The 20,011-nt window shown below is 42.3% G+C and overlaps 1 protein-coding gene across 1 annotated transcript in view; it reads right to left on the bottom strand.

Moving 5' to 3' along the window:
- The window catches only part of SNX14 (sorting nexin 14), a 48,376-nt gene extending 28,877 nt beyond the window's left edge, over window positions 1–19,499 (bottom strand). The window contains exons 1-14 of the mRNA XM_056856496.1: window positions 19,389–19,499; window positions 15,371–15,491; window positions 12,341–12,417; window positions 12,164–12,242; window positions 11,033–11,076; window positions 9,085–9,172; window positions 8,088–8,172; window positions 6,966–7,122; window positions 5,483–5,558; window positions 3,596–3,640; window positions 3,415–3,495; window positions 3,061–3,175; window positions 2,109–2,264; window positions 1,515–1,639 (exon numbers count right to left, since the gene is read on the bottom strand). Coding sequence (XP_056712474.1) covers window positions 1,515–1,639; window positions 2,109–2,264; window positions 3,061–3,175; window positions 3,415–3,495; window positions 3,596–3,640; window positions 5,483–5,558; window positions 6,966–7,122; window positions 8,088–8,172; window positions 9,085–9,172; window positions 11,033–11,076; window positions 12,164–12,242; window positions 12,341–12,417; window positions 15,371–15,475 — 1,233 coding nt within the window. The 5' untranslated portion in view covers window positions 15,476–15,491; window positions 19,389–19,499. The remainder of the gene's footprint in view (window positions 1–1,514; window positions 1,640–2,108; window positions 2,265–3,060; window positions 3,176–3,414; window positions 3,496–3,595; window positions 3,641–5,482; window positions 5,559–6,965; window positions 7,123–8,087; window positions 8,173–9,084; window positions 9,173–11,032; window positions 11,077–12,163; window positions 12,243–12,340; window positions 12,418–15,370; window positions 15,492–19,388) is intronic.
- Window positions 19,500–20,011: the final 512 nt, after the last annotated feature.

Raw genomic sequence — 20,011 nt, forward strand, 5'->3', positions numbered from 1 at the left:
TTATAAAAAATACTGTTCACACTTTGTTTGGCCCCTTTAGCTGTGAAGATGTCTTCCAACCTTTTATAAGCCGTGGTATCAAAAAAACCCTTTAAAGTGATGTTTTTTATAACATTTTCAAACTCTTAATACATCGCTGGGAATACAAAGTGCGGTAACCCCCAATAGCTTGCCATCATTCCGCCCCTTCCCAACTGTACTAGCTTCCAAGAAGCCTCTTCTGGCATCAGATCATCATATTTATACATTCATAATTATTTAAGAAAGAAGATCACATGTGGTCCAAAAATTAGCAAACATACAGAGTGAGATTAACTTTTCTTCTAATTTGCCATTCTCGAGGACTTTCACAATTTGCCTTTAACAAGAAAAGAAGCCTAGCACTGAAACAAGTTCTTAATTCAGTCTCACCACACTTAGGATGGAGCTCTGGCCCCCACGCAGACTGCAGCATCTTATCTGTCAGAAGCCATACACAGCTGGTGCTGCTGCTAAAGAGGAGGGATGTTCCATATGTGGGAGACAAGATCTATCTCCTTCTGGACAGACCTTCAGAGACACCAGACAGGTGGTCTGCTCCCTACCCAACCTTCCCCATCCTTATCTCACAATTATTTGGATTGATAAGACTGTGGGGACAGTGGTGCATTTTTAAAAACTGTTGTAGGCATTTCTGAATCCATGGGACTGAACGGAACATAAATCAAATAATCAATGAATAACAATATTCTCAGAAGTCTGTCAAGAGACTAGGAAGCTTCATAGTCTCTAGTTCAAACTGAAACTTTGGTTCAGGCCTAAGACCTACAGAACATGGAAAATGTCTGCTTCTGAGCACCAAGACCAAGCTGACAGTGGCTCAGAGGGAGAGATAAGGGAGGATAGAAGGCACTCACAGGTGCAAGATGTCTCCTCTGCCCTGAAGTTTCAAGGCTGCCCTAAGTACACCTACACATTCCATCTTGTTGATGCAAGGATTTGTGGGAGCTTGTTAATTAGATCTGCTGCATCTGCAGAACATCTGAAACTAACTGGCAAACTCACCTGGTTGGTTACATCACCTGGTCAGTAACACCAATGGTCAGTTGGGTTACATCACTGGATGTACATCTGATTAACTAGCCTAGATCAGGCCAGCGAAAGACCACAAAGCATAAAGGAAAGATTCTTCATTCTAGTTTTGTCCTTTGCTTGGACTACAAGTAGCCTTAGGACATTTTTGACTGAGCTGGGCCATTTTGGTCAGGCACCAGTTGATTCTGGACTTTGAAACTATTACCTTGCTAAAGTAACCTCTAGATGAGAGAACCATTGTTTGTAAGTATCTCGATTAGCTATCTAGCTTTGTTATTTTATCCTTACTGTGCTTTGCTCTTTGTTGTATACTCCTGCACATTCTTTTAATTAATCGGTTTAATTATATTTTGGCGTGTTCTTGAATTCATTTGTTTCACTATTTGAATATAAAAGTACATCTGAACAAAATAGCAAGCATCACCCATATTCAGGCTTACCTCACTGCTGTGACAAAACATAGGAGTGAAGACGTTCTCTAGGAGGCACAAAACGTGTTCGTAGGCTTCAAAAAAGCACCGCATGGTTTGCAGCTTCACAACTTCATCATAGGGGCCCTCGGCAACTATGGATCAAAACATGGAAAATGCTGACTGGGACAGTTTGCGAGTAAAATGTCTGCAGAGCCAAAAAATGCTCAGTTGTAGAGAGTTTAAATATTATCAGCAGGACCACCAAGTTCTGTCCTCCGTGTTTTATCTCTTTCCTCCCAACAAAACACCTTGGGAACTGGCCCAGTGTCCAGCAGACATTTTGACAGTGAAACAATACAAATGGGAAACTGATGAGACCAAAATAGGCAACAAGGAGACAGAGTATGAAGGAGACTTTCTTTATGTGTGTATTTGGGCCACAAGGACAACAATGGAATCTGCAGATCAACATCATTGCTACCCTATAGCGCTGCAACAATATCAGGTAAAAAGACAGCAACAGCTGTGCCAGCTACCACAATTATCACTTCTCCTGACCCGACTTTACCCTCTCTGTCCGTTCTGCATCACTTAAGTGGTCTATTTAGTTTTAGCACTTACTACTCTTTATCTCTTCCACAATGAAAGGATCAAACTGAATTTTGTCAATACTTTCATCCAAGCAATATGTTTTGTAGATTTTCTGCACTTCTTCATGAAGGTTCAGCTTCTCGTTATCTGGTAATTCTGGTTGCAAAATTTTGTTATTGAATTCCTCTGTTGGCAGAAGAAAAAAGCAAAAACGCCTTGTCATAAATATTTATAACAGGGAGTATCCTGCCTTAGGCTGAATATTTAGCTACCCTCCAAGAAATTACTATATTCTAGAACAAACACTGTATGACTGTCCCATACATTCCCCCCCTCTAATGCAATAAAATTGGGTTTTAAATCACTGCAGCAAAAAAGCTTCAAGCAAAGGCTATCTACGCAATTTTAAGATTAGTAATAGTCTGAAATTAAACAAACGATCAACCAAGTTATTTTAAATGAGCTACAGAATTACAGCATCCTCCCCAGCGTTTCTCTACTCTCCATCTCTGTCCTCCCTCCCCCTTCCCCCCCCCCCATTCCCACCAACTGACAATTATTCTGGAAAGGACCTCTCTACTCTTCCTGGCGTACACAGCACAAATGTAATAGTGATTCTTATCACTAATCACCAAAATTAGCTGTTTGATATTATTTACAAGAAGAACAGGACAGATGTAGAATTTTGCCTCTTTGTTTTCCCTTTTGCTGTCAAGTCGCATCTGACTTATGGGGACCCCTGGTGGGGTTTTCAAGGCAAGAAACACTTGGAGGTGGTTTGCCGTTGCCTGTCTCTGCATCACGCCCCTGGTATTCCTTGGAGGTCTCCCATCCAAATACTAGCCAGAGTCAGGGCTGAGTGTGACTGGCCCAAGGTCACCCAGCAAGCTTCCATGGCGTGAGTGGGAATCTGAACCTGGGTTCCCCAGGTCCAAGTCTGACACCTCAACCACTCCACCAGGGTGGCTCTGTAGAATCTTACCTACATCCAGGCAAAACTGCAATACGTGCACTGCTGCTTCCTGTTTCAGAAAATTCATAAAGAGGAAGAAAAGATCTTGTTGTTCTCTAATTTCTTTCAGATCCAGCTTCAAGGCCTAATAAGGTGAAAAAGGCAACTTACTTCCTAACGTCTGGAATAACACTCCCCCCCCCCACATTTAAATATAAACATTCACAGTGTTAGAACCTACACATCGATTCTGCCAATAGAAGAATTTTTCTCCTGCACAAAGTCATTCCCCCCTCCCTGCAAAAAGCTCTGCCATTGGCACAACAGATCTGTAGGTAATGTTAAAACATTATTTTTCAATGTATATTCCCCTTTTATGCTTACAGAGGGTTTTTTATTTCGAGGCTCTGCAAACTTCTGTAGAAAAGGAACCACAGGAGATGCAGGTTCTGTAGCTTTTTCAGGCTGCAAAGAGAATGGGGGGGGGGGGAGAGTAATGCACTCAAGACAGATCTCAAAACCATGATAAGCACAATTTTATTTTGCTTTTTTTGTCACTACTTACTGGACTGTCATCTATGAAAATAAGCAGCAAGTGATTCACAGTATCCTAAGAGAAGGGGAAAAAATTAATATCGTACAAGATGAATCCATACACTCATGAAGATTTTTTTAGCACACCCTGCCCCACCTGGTTCTTTCCCCAAAGCTGCCCCAGGAAAGTCAGGGGAATCTCCAGATCAATATTCTACAAGGGACCAAACAGAAGCCATAGTGAAGAGGAGGGGAATCTCGTGTGCATATCAAAGCACTTTAGAAGCACACATGAATGGAGCATGATGGCAATTCAGAACTAAGTTTATAAAGTGCCAGTACAAAAGGCAAGGGCAAGACTGCTGACTGGTGTTTCTTCCAGTCCAGTTCTGAACCCAATTCAATCTGATGGTTATAATCTTTATAGCCTTGTACGTCTTGGGACCATTTGCTTCTCTATATACCCACCTATCAATTTATAGGCAAGGTCCTGCTTCATGTGCCCCTACCACCAGAGGTGAGTGAAAGAGCCACTAGGGATGCATTCTTCAAAGTGGAGACAGCCTGGTTGCAGAACTTCCTGCTACACAGCAGCTCTCCTGGCACCAGGCTTACCTAGTTACCCAGACTTTTAGTTAAGGCCTTTTCTCCATTTTTTTGTCCTTGACTGTTTGATTTATATGACTGACGAGACAGCCGTATATCCTCTTCGCTCTCTGCCAGCTTTTTATGATGGATTTTATGTGACTGACGAGATGGCCATATAGCCTCTTTGCTCTCTGCCAGCTTTAGGATGGATTTTATTGGTGGTTTTAAGGCAGTACATCACTGTTAAATTGTCTGTGTTATCAAGAGTGCTGTCTCTTTTATTGTTGTATACTTCCCTGGGAGCAGGGAGGTTGGTTGTTGTTTTTTTAAGTGCACAAACAAGCAAGAAAATATTAGCTGGAGTGTATCTATCTATTTTGATGGTAGACTTGTTTCCAGGTCAAGAAGTTAAGAACACAAGAAATATCTGAAGATCAGACTTGGGGTGCTGTTGTATGATTTAACCCAGGTCCTGGTGAATCCCCATAAAGGAGTGGAGAAGGGAAAGGAGGTGGAAGAGGAGATTTAAAGCACAGCACATACAGATGGAAAGGCAGGAGCTGAACACCCTGCTTCCGCCACACACCCACACTGCTTTTTAAAACCTTTCCCCCCCCCCCACCAGTAGCTATTTCTGATCAGGAAGTCCTTCTGGGTGAGAAACGCTGTGTGAAAGCAATGGCCACACTGGGGGCAGGGCAGCGCACCTTCCATGCCCACTTTATACTTTAAAGCTATATTCTAATCCAACAGAGCAAAGTAAACAAAAATGGACAGCTAACAATAAAAAAACCTGTTTAGCCAGAATACAACCAAATGAACATTAAAACAAGACATAATAAAACAAAATAGGGTAAGACGAAAAAGTGCTCTTGTAAAACTACGTTCTTCCATGTCAATGATTGCTGGAATCACAACACAGCCCTATAAATGCCCAATTTAAACCTAAAGCTTCCATCTTGGCTGGCTTCCCTCCCATCTTTTAGTTTATTATTTTTAAGATGGGCCTATTTAAGTCCCTGTCCCTTCCTTTATTGAGACTGCTTGTTTTTTCCCTATCCTTTATTCCTTCCCCTTTGGTTAGCCCGCTATTGTGATGGTTTAAGGGCGCCACTTGAATTTTAATAGAGATAGGACAATTTTTAACTGTAATTGCTATTTTAATTGTTGGAAGACGTTGTGAGCCAGGCCTGGCTTTGCCGGGGAGGGGTGGGATAGAAACCAAATAAATAAATAAAATTGCTGAGCTTTTTCCTTTTTTAAACAGCATCTCTGCAAAAAAAGAAAGAAAAAAAGTTGGAAACAGACATAAACACAGCTGAACACTCACTGGATCAGCTAAGAAGTCCATGGAGGGAAGAAACACAGAACCAGACAAGATTTCTCTTACAAGCAAGGAGAGTGATCTGAAAAGAGAATGAGAAGAGATGTCATGCACTTGTTTTCTCTCTCCCCTGAAACCAAGAGCTTCCATAATATAGTATTCCATTCAAACTAGTTAACAAAAGCTCTCAAAGTACAGTTAACAAAATACCAGGTACACATCCCCTCACAATGGGCCTGTCTGTCCCCAGCTCTTTACTGCAGGTTAGGGCCAATTTTGGACACCTGGCACGCATAACTGATCCTCACCATCTGCTCTGATAGTATCTGAAAAACAGAGTGCTAGAATGACATTATGTATTAAACGCTGCAGGATAGACATAATTTTCCTGTTCCAGCTATCTACAAACCAAATCAGTGGGTTGGACCCCACCAGTTTTCACCAGTTCTCCCCTTCAACTCCTCCTTCATGCTCCTCCTGGGGGGTCCCATGTCCACCAGGAGCAGCATTTCAGAAGGCATTTTGGGCAGCAGGAAGGGGGAAATTGAGACATCGACATTCTGTGCATGGAAGTTTTAGATGGCATCCAGACAACTAGGTGGACAGAAACTATGCAAATTGGAGCCTATGGGTTAGATCCTATGCAGCGCAAGGGCCACAGAGTTCCCAGTTCTGATTCTTCTTGGCCATTTCTGTATGGTCATTAGAAGTGTGTTCCAGGCTGAATTGCCCCGCATATTATTTTGAATTTTGCACGCTGAACCGTCATTCCAGAAGTGACTGTGAAGCCAGCGCATACCTACTTCACATTACAAAAGAGCCCATCTAACGCGACCTTTGGTGTTTGCTGCGAAGAATCTCCCTGAAGGAACCATGCAAGATAACAGCAGAGGCTTAGCTATGCATCTGCTAATGACTATGCAAACAGGAACAAAGGAGCAGGCAAATGGGGGAGTGGAATTTCTCCTTTTGTGTAGGGACAGTGAAAAGGCATTTTTAAAGTTGCATTTTAAAAAAGAGCTTTCAGCTAGCATAAAAATTGACCATGCAAAAATGGTCTTTGTCTTCTCCTTTCCCTCAGCAACCCCAAAATTGCCCAGGACTGCTCATGTGGGATTTCATGAGCACGTCAGAGCATCTATGGAACTCTAATTAGGTTAAGTGTGTTTAAGATACAGATGTTACTGACTCCATGAAAAAATCAGAGTGGACGTTCTGGGTGCATTTAGATGGCCAGTTCTATATTGCATGGAAGGTTCTGGGAACCAAGCACAGGCAATGCAGAGCCCACTATCACGCTACCAGCCTCCTGATTAACATTTCAAGTGCTGATGACCACATTCTAGTCATCCAGTTTCACAGGTCTTTTGTAATGTGAGACTGGTAGTTTTGCCAAGAGTGCAACCTTAGTTTTGTCAAGTTTATCCTGTTGCCATGCTATTCAAAAGTACAACATGCTGTTAGTTCAAATATTACTACTGTATTACACCTGGAGTCTGTTGCTCTTGGAGGTAGAATATGGGAAAAAATAAGTTCCGTAAGTTTCCTTAAATAAAGAAGTTCATCTCTTCTGCTTCTTAAGGCCACATGAAGCTCTGGTCCATACTCTTCTAAGGCAGCTTGTGATAAATATTCAACATTTTTCACTGCAAGTAAAAAGAAATTTAACAAGATTTTCCATTAGAGTTTTTCTTATACTGCAAAATATAAATAGTGTAACTACAAGAAAAATGCATAAAACAATAGCTCTAGTTAACAGAGTCCTAGATTTATATAGGGTTGTTCCCTATGATTCTGCTCCTGCTTAGCAGCACAGCCTTCCTCCAGTGTAAGAAACCAATTGCAGATGGAAGGTTTCTTTAACAAGAGAACAGAGCCAGAGACGATCCAACCTATTGTTTAGAGATGAGTTTTCCAAACCTTTTGAGTCATGGAGCACTTTTCAGGAGATAAATTAGTCATGGAGCACTAATTTCCACGTAGCACCTATTTACTAAACCAAATAACAGCAGTATTTTTCTTTCCAGTCTCTTCATGGAGCACTAGCAGATGCTTTGCGGAGCACCAAGTGCTCCTTGGAGCACAGTTTGGGAACCTCTGGTCTAGAGTATGTTTCTGCTGTAAGGAGCAAATATTAAAACAGGCAGGCTCTGATTGCAACATGTTTTGTATTGGAAATGCTTCCTTGAAAGACTTGCAGCATGTTACCTATAGGTGGCAGTTCTTAAGATTTCAAGTCACTGAGGATTCATAATTAATGTCATATGCAGTTTCCTCTTTTCTTATCCAAAGCAGACACCAAAGTAACACTGAAGTTCTGATATAAAAAGCCCATTTGACACAACAGACAAAACTGTAATGCATAGTTAGGATCAACGCCTATGTTCGAAGGCTGAGTTTTATACCTGCTTACTTGACAGTAAGCGCCACACTGCAAGTCACCTACCTGGGTTTTGTGTTCCACAACGCCTACAGCAACTTGCTACACTCTTTAGGTTTGTATGTATGTAATAGAACTCAGCACAAATGTTTCCAAGGAATACAGGGAACACAACAGGTTTCATCATTTTAATACAGTTAAACTTAATATATAAACAGTTCTGCATATTACCTTTCTGGCTAGCTTTTGCTATTACTTCTATATGCTTCAAAGCTGCCTTCAACATTTTCTTTGTTATAACAGATGGAACATCCACCTGAAGAATAAGCACAAAAAGATAAAGGTAAAGGTCCCCTGTGCAAGCACCGGGTCATTCCTGACCTATGGGGTGACGTCACATCCCGACGTTTACTAGGCAGACTTTGTTTACAGGGTGGTTTGTCAGTGCCTTCCCCAGTCATCTTCCCTTTACCCCCAGCAAGCTGGGTACTCATTTGACCGACCTCGGAAGGATGGAAGGCTGAGTCAACTTTGAGCCGGCTACCTGAAACCAACTTCCGTCGGGATCGAACTCAGGTGGTGAGCAGAGCTTGGACAGCAGTACTGCAGTTTACCACTCTGCGCCACGGGGCTCTTAATAAGCACAAGGGGGGGGATCTCCTCTTTCCAGTACATGGACGACTGTAAATGGTGTGTACTTACACAACTTAACTAATCAAACATATAAATACTCTACATGTATGCTGAAATGCACTTGCCAGAGAATGCTGAAACAATCCTGAAGATGCTTGCTGGATGGAAAACAAGGAATCTAATTATAAATTAGATTCAAGAGACTATAACAACAAATATGTGGGTCAGTTTACACAATCTCTCCCGGTATATAGAACCATGGGGGGAATGCATTGTTATAGCAACAGGCATTGTTTGGAGGCACTTATAAACTATAACCTTAAACTAGCTTGCTGTTTCACCCAAGGTGTCTCTGTTTACTGTAATTTCATTAATGGCATCTGATCTTTCATCGTCTTCTCTAAACTACAATTCCCATGCATGGGATAGAGAAGGTCAGACAGTGGGATACTCTATAACTGCTCAACTGGCCTAAAATCGATGTAAACTAGCAGTGTGGACAAACTCGCAGCCCTCTTAAGCAACCTTAATACAATCTGCCAAAAGTCCTCCATTAAAAGCTCACTACCATTCAAACGGGGTAGCTACCCTTTACCTTGTAAATTCTGCGGAGTAATACCGATGCAAAAAATCGCAGGGTTACTCTTAGTTCATCCACAAACGCTTCATCATCTGTTATGTCCCTTCAAAATGTCAAAGCAAAATATTAATGGGTACTACTAATCATTCAAAATAATCCCCAATATTGATATGGCGCTTACAATTATCAGATGGGAGAGTGACAGGTTTGGCAACATTTAACAAAAGGAGCAGATAGGCTCAAATGATCTACGTTTTCATGCTAAATGAAAAAGATGCTAAATGAAGGATAATATACAAAGCTTAAAACCCCTTTAACAACCAGTGACCATTCTGTGAAATGCATTAGAGTGTAAGACATCGTCCCATCTAAAAGAATACAAGACAGTTTACAGATTCCTATCATAAGATTATGAAAATCAGCTTTTCATTTCCAGAAACTGAGAACAACTACTTTTTGTGACCTAATGATATATAACGAGGTCAACAGATCATCCATCTTTGTCCCTTGCTATTGACTTATCCAACAGAAAATTCACATCTCTCCGAGCTGAATAAGGCACGAAGTGACATTTAGCCTTCCCCTACTGTTTTGTTTGGGTACAGCTTCAAAATACAAAACTCAGTCCAATGAAACTCTCAGGTCCATGGATTAAAAATACACTTGGATCAGTATAGGGTTTTTACTCTTAAAAAGGTAAAGGTCCCCTGTGCAAACACCGGGTCATTCCTGACCCATGGGATGACGTCACATCCCAACGTTTACTAGGCAGATTTTGTTTACGAGGTGGTTTGCCAGTGCCTCCCCCAGTCATCTTCCCTTTAACCCCCAGCAAGCTGGGTACTCATTTTACCGACCTCCGAAGGATGGAAGGCTGAGTCAACCTTGAACCGGATACCTGAAACCGACTTCTGTTGGGATCAAACTCAGGTCATGAGCAGAGCTTGGACTGCAGAACTGCAGTTTACCACTCTGCGTCATGGGGCTCTTTTTTACTCTTAACCACACGTTTTTACTCTTAACCACACTTTTACCCCCCTCAGCCATGAAGAAATCTTACCTGGGCAGTTCAACCATAACACAAGTAGAACTGAGTTGTACTATAGCAGCTCAAGGCCAGCAATTGGGAAACAATCCAATTATTTAAATATTTTCAAGAAGCACAAGGGACAAATCTTCTGAAGGTAACAGCATTTCAAAAGGCAGGTAAGGATTAAACTGTGTTTTAGAATCCTGGTTTCGGGAGGGGGGAGTTAATGCACAGATATGCACCTCTAAATCATTGGTAATCAGGGTCGGTTTTAAACAATGATTCCTTCACTGCGCTATTGGGGGTGGGGGAGAGAGGCACATATGAGCAAGATAACAAACCAGTTTCATCTACATCTCTGTTTAAAGGCTGGCGTGAATGCAACTATTGCCTTACAGCCCATTCCTGAGCCTTCGGCAGCTAGGGACGGCGTGGCCGCGGCACTACTGCAGCACCTCCAAAGCCGTTCGCCGACTGCCAAAAGGCTTTAAAAAGCCTTATGAAGGGTTTTTTTTTTAATGGGGCATTTTGCCCCACTGAAAACCGTGAGGCTGCGCCAGCAAAAAACTGGTGCAGCAACACTGTTCTCTCTGTCGGCGTACCAAGGGCAAAAGAAGCTGCCTACTTGCGGCTCCGCCCCCCAGGACGCAGGCATGGGACTTAGTGCCAGTGGGATGCCGGCAGAAGGCCCAGCCGGTGTCCCTGGATGGCGCTGCTGCAGCAGCACCGAGATAATGGTGTCCGGGTCCCCCCGCCAGTGTCCGTGCTACCCTGGACGGCGTAAGTGGCACGAGCGCTGGCGCAGGGGACATAAATGCCCGCACAGCTCCTTCCTGGCCTCCTAAGGACTTTCGTCTTTTCAAGTCAGAAATGGGCTGTTAGTACATCACATAGAATGTTTCAAAAAAGAAAATCTTTACAGAAAAATCTTACCTGTACCAAGGATAAACAAAATTTTCTAGCACTAGTTCAAACACCTGTGTGAAAAAAGACCCAAGAATTGAACAATGTATGAAAACATCATCACTGAGAGAGCCAAAAATGGTGAGCAGGTATTTATGTATTATTTATTTTATTTAAAAGATTTTATGGCGTCTTTCCACCCAATCAGGATCCACAAAGCGGTGAACATAAAAAAACATTTTAACAATTAAAATGCCAGTTTAAAATATAAAATTCAATTTTACATAAAATTCACATAAAACATGTATATTTTAGCTCAAGCTATTAAAATAATCCAAGCTCGAAGGGAAGCAAAACACAGAACATTCCTTTCCTTCCCATCCCACCCTCCCAAAAGCTTCAGGAAAGCAGAGCGTTAAGTATCTCTGTGCCTAGCTCTATGAACCCTTAGCTTCCACTCCCTCAGTTAACCAGGAAAAAAAGTGGGTGTATAAATATATTAAATAAATGTTAAATAACCTTTCTTCATAGTTCTCTAGATCATGCAATATAATTGTGCCCTCTCACATCGACTCCCCCACATATTCTTAAGGGAGTTATCTATATTCTTGGCATCTGGGAAAACACCAGCTTCCTAGATGGTCATCCTTAACAATGAGTAGTTACATAGCAACAGAATCAGCTTCTTATGTCCAGTGGTACAGGCAGTGTTCTGTCCATGTGCCCATTACTTGCACACATCATCTGTTGTGTAAGTTCATTAAAGCAACCTCAGCTGCAGCCTGTGGGGGTAACAGTCAAAGGTTTGCTTGAACAAAAATGTTGGGGCATTTGGTCATGATGGCACATATGAATTTTTCCATGCAGTCCCATCAGAACTTCTAATGGGTACCATTTGTATCGGCATTGTGACCAATAAACTGAACAGATTCTCTATCCACCCAAACAGTGAATATAAAATAATGGACACTGTGAGAACAAAAAGGGCTGAAAAGGACAGGAATTTAACGAACTGACCAGAATTTTGGCACCTCTGGGGAATACTTGTATTTTGGTTATACTTTGAAGAACTTCAAATGCAAATTTATAGTATTCCAAGCAATAATCATTTTGATTGAAGATTAAAATGCAATGTGAGACTCCAATACATCCAACGTTTACCTCTGCTAGGGATGCATCAACTTTAGAAGGGACTTTCAGGTCCAGCCATGGCTGATAGCTTTCTAGCAGTAATACGGGTCTGTAGAAAACACACATACAATTATAAAATATACTGCCTTGGTCTTTCCACGATAACACAAAAGTGCAATAATTAAAAGCATTGCTTATTTTGCTTACCTATGCCTTCTACATTTGACTTTACCACAAACAGCACACCCATGACCTTGAAGAAATGGATCTTGCAGGTCTAATTCCTAAAAGGAGAGGGAAAAGGCATTTTGAGCTTCAAAATCTTCATACAGAAGTTATCACTTCATTAGACATTGTGAATCATACGTAATCAAAGTGATTAAGTTATTAACATGCTTAAAAAGGTGGAGAAACTGAACAGAGCGTATGTCTTATAAAAGCCAGTATCTTCTGCAAATTGGCATGGCAGCATTTCTCAAAACTTGTTCTCCTCTTGCCTGTGTCCCTCCCCATCTCCTTCTGCTGTTGTGGACAAATCTTCCACCTTGGAAAAACAACCTCTCCAAAACAGAAAAGCAGCAGAAGCAATACCTAACATGATTTGGAAGAGAAGGGACAGGGGGAGGAAAGATCTCCATCGAAGCTCCCCATGCACGTCACACCATGGCTGCCTCGCATTCCTTTAAACTAGCACCTGCTACAAGGCCAAACATTTCCTGGTAGAGTAAAAGATGGTTCTGCCAGCTTCAAAATCCTGCCGCTCCCTTCATGCCACCAACTACACACTAGCACATGAATACACATACTCTTAAAATACAAGATACACAACAGGCATGAGCCCTTTGTTTCCATAATTACTACAACAGCTTCAAAAACAAAAACACGCGTAAGTACAAATTATGGGATATATGTGGGCACCAAGTACAGAAAACCTACAATGACTGGAAGGCAACATCTTTCTACCTCTTCTAGGTATCTGCCCAAATGAAATCCCCACTGAAATTGCTCCAACGTCAGGAAAAATAATCTTAAGTACACAAAGGTAACATGATCTGTCCAGAAGGGCAGGATGCTGATACCTTTAATTTCATGTATTTCCCAATCATGTGTAAAGTGTGTGCAGAGGTGCACTTTGAAGAGTAAGAAGGGTGGTGTATGGTCAAGATAATGAAATCTTCCACTCAGCCATCACTTCCCCCCACCGGAGGGCTTAAAAAGCAGCACTGAGGAAAGTTCAACACCAGTGTACCCCCCATTTTCACAATTACCAGCCTGTACCTCACATATATTTTAATTTCTAAAGTCAAATCAATCTTTATTACAGCCTACAAGCCAACCAGAAATAGAACTAACAGTGCTAACTAAAATTATACCATTACATATATCATTCATCCTTGTTTATGAGACAATTAAAAGGGTTAGAGGTTATCAAAGAGAACTGTATACAGCACTGGTTCCCAACCGGGGGTCCGCGGACCCCCAGGGGTCCGCAAGAACTAAATTAAGGTCCGCAAAACAAAGTTATAAACCCATAATAAATTAATATTTTCAATTAAATGTTCTCTATTATAAAAATATATTCAAATATTATTCTAAGTTTAATGTTTAACTAACAGTTATGATTAAAGTTTATTTTCAAATTCTCAGAATTTTTATTTTGAACCTTGGGGTCCCTGTACTGAACAAAAAAGTCCTAGTGGTCCCTGGTCAAAAAAAGGTTGGGAACCACTGGTATACAGGGTTTTTTCTCAGCCTGTATTTTCCTAGCAGAGGGCAGAAATTTAGCTACTTGTACAGAGATTCTTTAGTCAATCCCAGCCAATAAAATTTTAAGTATTCTTCTCAGAAAAGAGGTTTTTTTAAAAAATCAACCAAAATGCGTTCCCATAAATCCAGGCGTACTTGTATATGAAATCTACAATGAAACAATACATGAGCCAGGGATTCAATCAAATTACCAGTGTGTGTGTGTGTGTGTGTGTGTTAAGTGCCGTCAAGTCGTTTCCGACTCATGGCAACCCTATGAATGAAAGTCCTCCAAAATGTCCTATCTTTGACAGCCTTGCTCAGATCTTGCAAATTGAGGGCTGTGGCTTCCTTTATTGAGTCCAGAACAGGAACAAAATCTATAATTAGATTAGATTATATATTTTACATTTGCTTAGATTATATCATTCCTTTTTATATCTTCCTGTCATCAATGTAGATGGTAAAACGTTAAATAGGCTAGTGTAAAAGCATGGCAACGTGTTGGAATCTTTATTTACTGAATTTTTAGACCACCTTTCAACACCAACATTCAAAACACTAAAAAAAAAGATGCCCTTTCATACGTAACTGAAGTAGACTTCTCTTAAGAGATTTGAGTTTGTAACCATTCTTTGTAGTGCAGGACAAAATCAAATAGTATCAATAGACTAACAGCCCATTCGTGAGCTGTCAGCAGCCGGGGGAACCTCCTAACCCATTTCCTGCCAGCTAAAAGCTCAAAAAAAAAAAGCCTTCTAAAAGCTTTTTGTTTTTTAAAATGGGGATTTTCGCCCCAGTGAAAACAGCAAAACTGCGCTTGCTAAAAAGATGGCGCAGTTCATCCTGGTGGCATACTGGGGCGAAAGGGGACAGGAGACTGCCTACAGGCAGCCCCGTCCCCCCCCGGGAACGCCGGTGTGGGCCTTTACACCAGTGGAAGGCCCAGCTGGTGTCTGGGGCCCCCTGCCGGTGTTGGGGCCACTCACGACAGCGTAAGTAGCCCAGGTGCCAGCGTGAGGGGGCCCCGACGCCAGCGCAGCCCCTTCCTGGCCTCCTGAGGACTTTTGTCTTCAGAAGGCAGGAATGAGCTGTTAGTATATGTTGCCTACAAAATGCCTACAATGGCATAAAGGAAAAAATCTGTTGCTCTTTTAAGTTGTATGAATTCCTTACGTGCACTAATTTCAAAGAACTGTATGCTCTGTGGCTTTTACAAATATTTCTGTATTTAATAACTACTACTACTCAAATGGCCACCAAATACTTCAGCTGATCAATCAACTGCTTTAATTCCACTGTTTAAATGCCTGTATCAGAACCTTCATATACATAAGTTAGGACAGCATTACTTACACTGCAGAAGCCTAAACGAAAAGTAGCCCTCCCTGATTAATCGGCTAAACTTTAAGAGCATTCATTTATCACTTCAACAGAATACAGCACATCAATAAAGTTAGAAGTTACCTTGGTTTTACAGTTAGAAGTTACCTTGGTGTTACGCTTTAGCACGAACAACATATTTGGGAAGAGGTAGTCTGGTCCAAACGAACAATAGAATGTGACAACTCCTGCCACAAATGACCAGAAGATCATTAGAATGTGAAAATACCTCAAAACAAAAATAAAAAATAATAATTAACACAACATTTTCAAAATAGCATTTTACGTTTAAAGTTTAAAATATTCAAGGAATCCAAACGATTAACAACAGGTTCTGCTTGTGGAACAGACTGCTCCCAACTAGAGTTGCCAACCTCCAGGTGGAACTCAGTGCATCTCTGGCACAGAAGCATCACATTGTGGGATAAGTTTCTTCTATTTTCCCTGGCTTAATTCCAAATCATTGAAGATATAAAGTCGGGTTAATGTTCCATTCTACCTCAAGGACTTTATTTTATGGCATTTTGTATGTTGACATCTGTTATGCCACATGCATTATTGTAACTGCTTGAACTATGTTGAAGTTATGAATACATAATTTGGAAATAGCAAGTCCAGTATAATAGTCTTATTGGTGGCTGAGCATTGATAATTAATTTTCCTACATAGGAATTTCCACAACCTCCAGGTGGAGCATGGCGATCTCCTGGAATGACAACTGCTATCCAGGCAACAGAAGTCAGTTCCCTGAGAAGAAATTACAGCTTCTGAGGGTGGAATGTATGGATCACATCCCTGCTGAGCTTCTGGCCCAAACTCTGCCCTTCCCAGGAATTTCCAACCCAAATTTCCAGGAATACCCCAACCCAGAGTTGGCAACCCTGTTCCAAGATCTTCCTTCCAGCTACAGTTCAGTGTACTCCTTTTGCCGGTCATGGACCATAATAAATGATTTGATTACTCCTTAAATGGTTGTTGGTCTGGGTGCCCTCAGGAACAGGGTTGAGACATAAGGATATTCAATGGAAGAGGAAAATCGACAAAAATCACACACACACACACACACACACACACACACACACTCCCTTCCACAGATACCACTCATCTTTGGATCCCACCCAGTATACCCAACAATATGTGAAGTTCAAGAGCCTATAATGGTTTTACCCTCGTCACGCACACCATTACCAAGAAGTAGGCTTGTGGGCGTTTAGGCTACATGACACTCTGAAAGTACAGTCAATTTATATTGTAAGATACTTGGGTGAAATTTGTAACACGTTGGGTAGAAATGTGTTCTAAAATAAAATCTGAAACAATTTTAGTGGGACTTATCCAAATTAGAATCCCCAAAGTGCCCCCTTCCCAAATATAAACAAACACATCTAGCAAACAAGAACAAGGCAACTATATCACAGAACAATTCATTTCAAAAATACTACACAAAATCCAAGACCTTATTTATGTGTGCAAAAACTTGTATATACTTTTCAATGAGAGTATCTCTTCCGTTGAAGCTTAAAAGTTGATATCATAATGAACTACTACTTGCTGATACCTACAGACAGGCTACTGGGCCAAAAACTGGGCGTACAGAATTTCATTCCATTAACACATCAGAAAGATTTGACACAACAGAAAAAAGGGAAACAAAAGTTAACAACTGGTTATTCATTTTACTAACTTGCAAAATTCTCCAGAACTGTTAAAGGATGTTAACTTGCATCCTATACTACTTTGAGGGATCCATGAAGGGGTTTTCCATTATTATAAGCGTCTACAATGACCACCATGTATGAGGTCAGGAAAGAGTTTACCTGCTGCTCAGATCTGTTGATGACATGAGCCTGTAAGGTTTGTGTCACACTTCTGAGATTCCTACATTGTGGAAATCTTATGTGGTGCTCCATATGTTCCCACTTTCTCGGAATACTGCCGTTTGAATCATATTGACTGCTTTGGCATAAGAAGAAATGTTCACAGAGTTCTGCATTAAAATACACCATGACCTCCTTTCTAGCCTTGAGAAACTGTGCTGTTGAAAAGAATACAGCTTGTGAAGTCTCAGGTGATGGCAGGATAGAAAGGTCCTGAACAGTTATGTGAGAAAAGCTGAACACTCAAAAGATATTATTTGTTCTAACTTCATAAAAGCTACTTAAAATGGAGAAACCTAACAAGTCCCGTTTAAGAGCCTTACTGAATATCAACTTCAAAAATTTACATCTAAGGATATAACTCTGATGCAATACAGAAGTTTGCCTGTTTCAATGAGATGGAAAACACTGGAAACCTTGTAATTATCAGGTGCTAGCAAAGACTGATTGGTTTTTGTTTTCATGTCTGTTCCAGGACTTGAAAGGAAATTAATAATTGAAATAGAAATTAAAGTAAGTAGCTTGAGACTTAGGAGAATTACCAGAAATATTTAACAAGCTTGTGCCTTTTGTTTGCTTTGTTGGCAAGCATTCTGGCTAAAATAGCTGCTTTTACCCAGCTACCTACCTACTCTACAGACTAGTTTTGTCTAGTGAAGACCTCTCATATGGATAGCACAAAGCAAGCTCTAGTGCCAGGGTCTGCAACTGCGGCTCAGAATGGAAGTGCGGCAGCTCTTTTAACACGAAAATGAAATCTTGAAGTTAAGTTACACTGGGCGGGTAGATGGGATGCTGGAATAACCAGCATGTAAAGGGAATAGTGGGCAAAGAATTCTATGGGACTAAAGAATTTCTTAGAGCTGCTTTACAGAAATACTTTCAGGTGGGTAGCCATGTTGGTCTGCAGTAGAGGAGCAAAATTCAAATCCAGTAGCACCTTAAAGATCAACAAGATTTCTAACGTCAGAAATAGAAATGAAAGAGGGGAAGAGATGCTAGCAATCCAAGTGCACAGACTTTATGCCATTGTGCTAAAACAACTGCTCGTGATACACCTGTGTCTATTTATTACTTATTGGGAGACCTCACGTGAGCCATATCCTAAGAAAGGACTCACAGCAACCAATGTTTGGGCTGCAGAAACTTTATGGATTATTAAATGTTAAATTGCATGGTTTCAGTAATGCAAATACCCTCTCTTATAGAGGCTCTCTGCTACTTTCTTGCTCTATATTTTCAGGGCTGCTGAATCTTTCTCGAGTGCATTAAAGCTTATGTTAGAATACAAACTTGAGCTTTTAAGGCATCACAAGACCCCTATTCTTGAAAAGAAAGGGCCTTTTTTATAATCAACTCAAACACTAATAGCAGCAGATTTGTTTCCCCTTGAGAAGAACTTAAGACATGCCAGTGACAAGACCTTAGGGCGGCTAACGGACCTATTTACAAGCCTGAGATGATTTTTTAAAAGGATGTAAGAACGAAAGGCCCTGACCTGGATGGCCCAGGCTAGCCTGATCTCGTCAGATCTCAGAAGCTAAGCAGGGTCAGCCCTGGTTAGTATTTGGATGGGAGACCACCAAGGAAGTCCAGGGTTGCTGTGCAGAGGAAGGCCCTGGCAACCCACCTCTGTGAGTCTCTTGCCTTGAAAACCCCATAAAGGGGTCGCCACAAGTCGGCTGCGACTTGACCGCACTTGACACACACAAGAACGAAAGATGACGCAAATCACGTCTGTTTTTCAGTGACAATTCACAGTGGGTCGGCGTGTTGGTCTGTCTGCAGTAGTAGAAAAGGGCAAGAGTCCAGTAGCACCTTAAAGACTAACAAAAATATTTTCTGGCAGGGTAGGAGCTTTCGTGAGCCTGCGGCTCATGAAAGCTCCTACCCTGCCAGAAAATATTTTTGTTAGTCTTTAAGGTGCTACTGGACTCTTGCCCTTTTCAGTGACAGCAAGACTCAGTGACACCTCCTTGAAATCCACGCCCTTATTCATGACACCCTGCTTTACTCCCAAGAGTCAGGGCAGTTGACAATACTGGATCCTTTCTTTAACTCCGATTATCACAACCCCTCTTTTTGCCTTCCAACCTTTTTTTTTTTATAGTCTTTTTACAATGGGGAGCGGTGGGGGGGGGGAGAAACCCTCCAAAAATTAACCAAGATTCCGTGACGGCGAATCGGACGAACTCCGTGAACAGCCGCGGCCAGGAAACCCGTCCCCTGCGGGCAGCCCCCAAGCTTACCAGCTTACCACACTCAGCCCCAAGATAACACAGCAAAGCAGGGGATACTGGCGGCCGATCTCGCGCAGCGCCTCCGCCGCGCGCTGCCACAGCCGCTCCCCCGCCGCGCGCAGCCCCCCCATCTTCGGCACTGGGAAGCGCGCGACCCCCCTTCCGTCATGACCGAGGGGGTCGCGGCCCCCCCCCCCTCGCGCCCGCCCACCCACCGAAAGCGCCGGACGGGACGGAACACCCGGGCGAGGCCGGTTTCCCCTCACGTGACCCGCGCCACGTGACCCTCCGCCGGCTCACGTGAACGACGCGCGCGCTACGCGCCAGAAGTAGGACAACGGCGCTCTCTTTCTACGTCACAAGCAGCCGTGCGAAAGGCTTCGCGGGCTTCCCTTTTAGAAAAAGCGCCTGGCGGGTTCCTGAAGGCCTCGGAGCCGCGCCTGCGGCTTCCAGCTTCGTGGCCGCCATAAGCTACTCTACCCGGTGAACGACGGAAAGGGCTGGTTACCGGAAGGCCCTCAAGCTCTGCCCCCCTAGGCCTGCCCCGTCACCCCCTCCACTTTCGCCGAGACGCTATAAAATGGCGGCGCTCAGCAACCCCCTTTCCTGCTTGCTGTGACAAGAGAACCGCT

The sequence above is a fragment of the Euleptes europaea genome, chromosome 10 (assembly GCF_029931775.1).
Source record: "Euleptes europaea isolate rEulEur1 chromosome 10, rEulEur1.hap1, whole genome shotgun sequence".
NCBI classification, from domain to species: Eukaryota; Metazoa; Chordata; class Lepidosauria; order Squamata; family Sphaerodactylidae; genus Euleptes; species Euleptes europaea.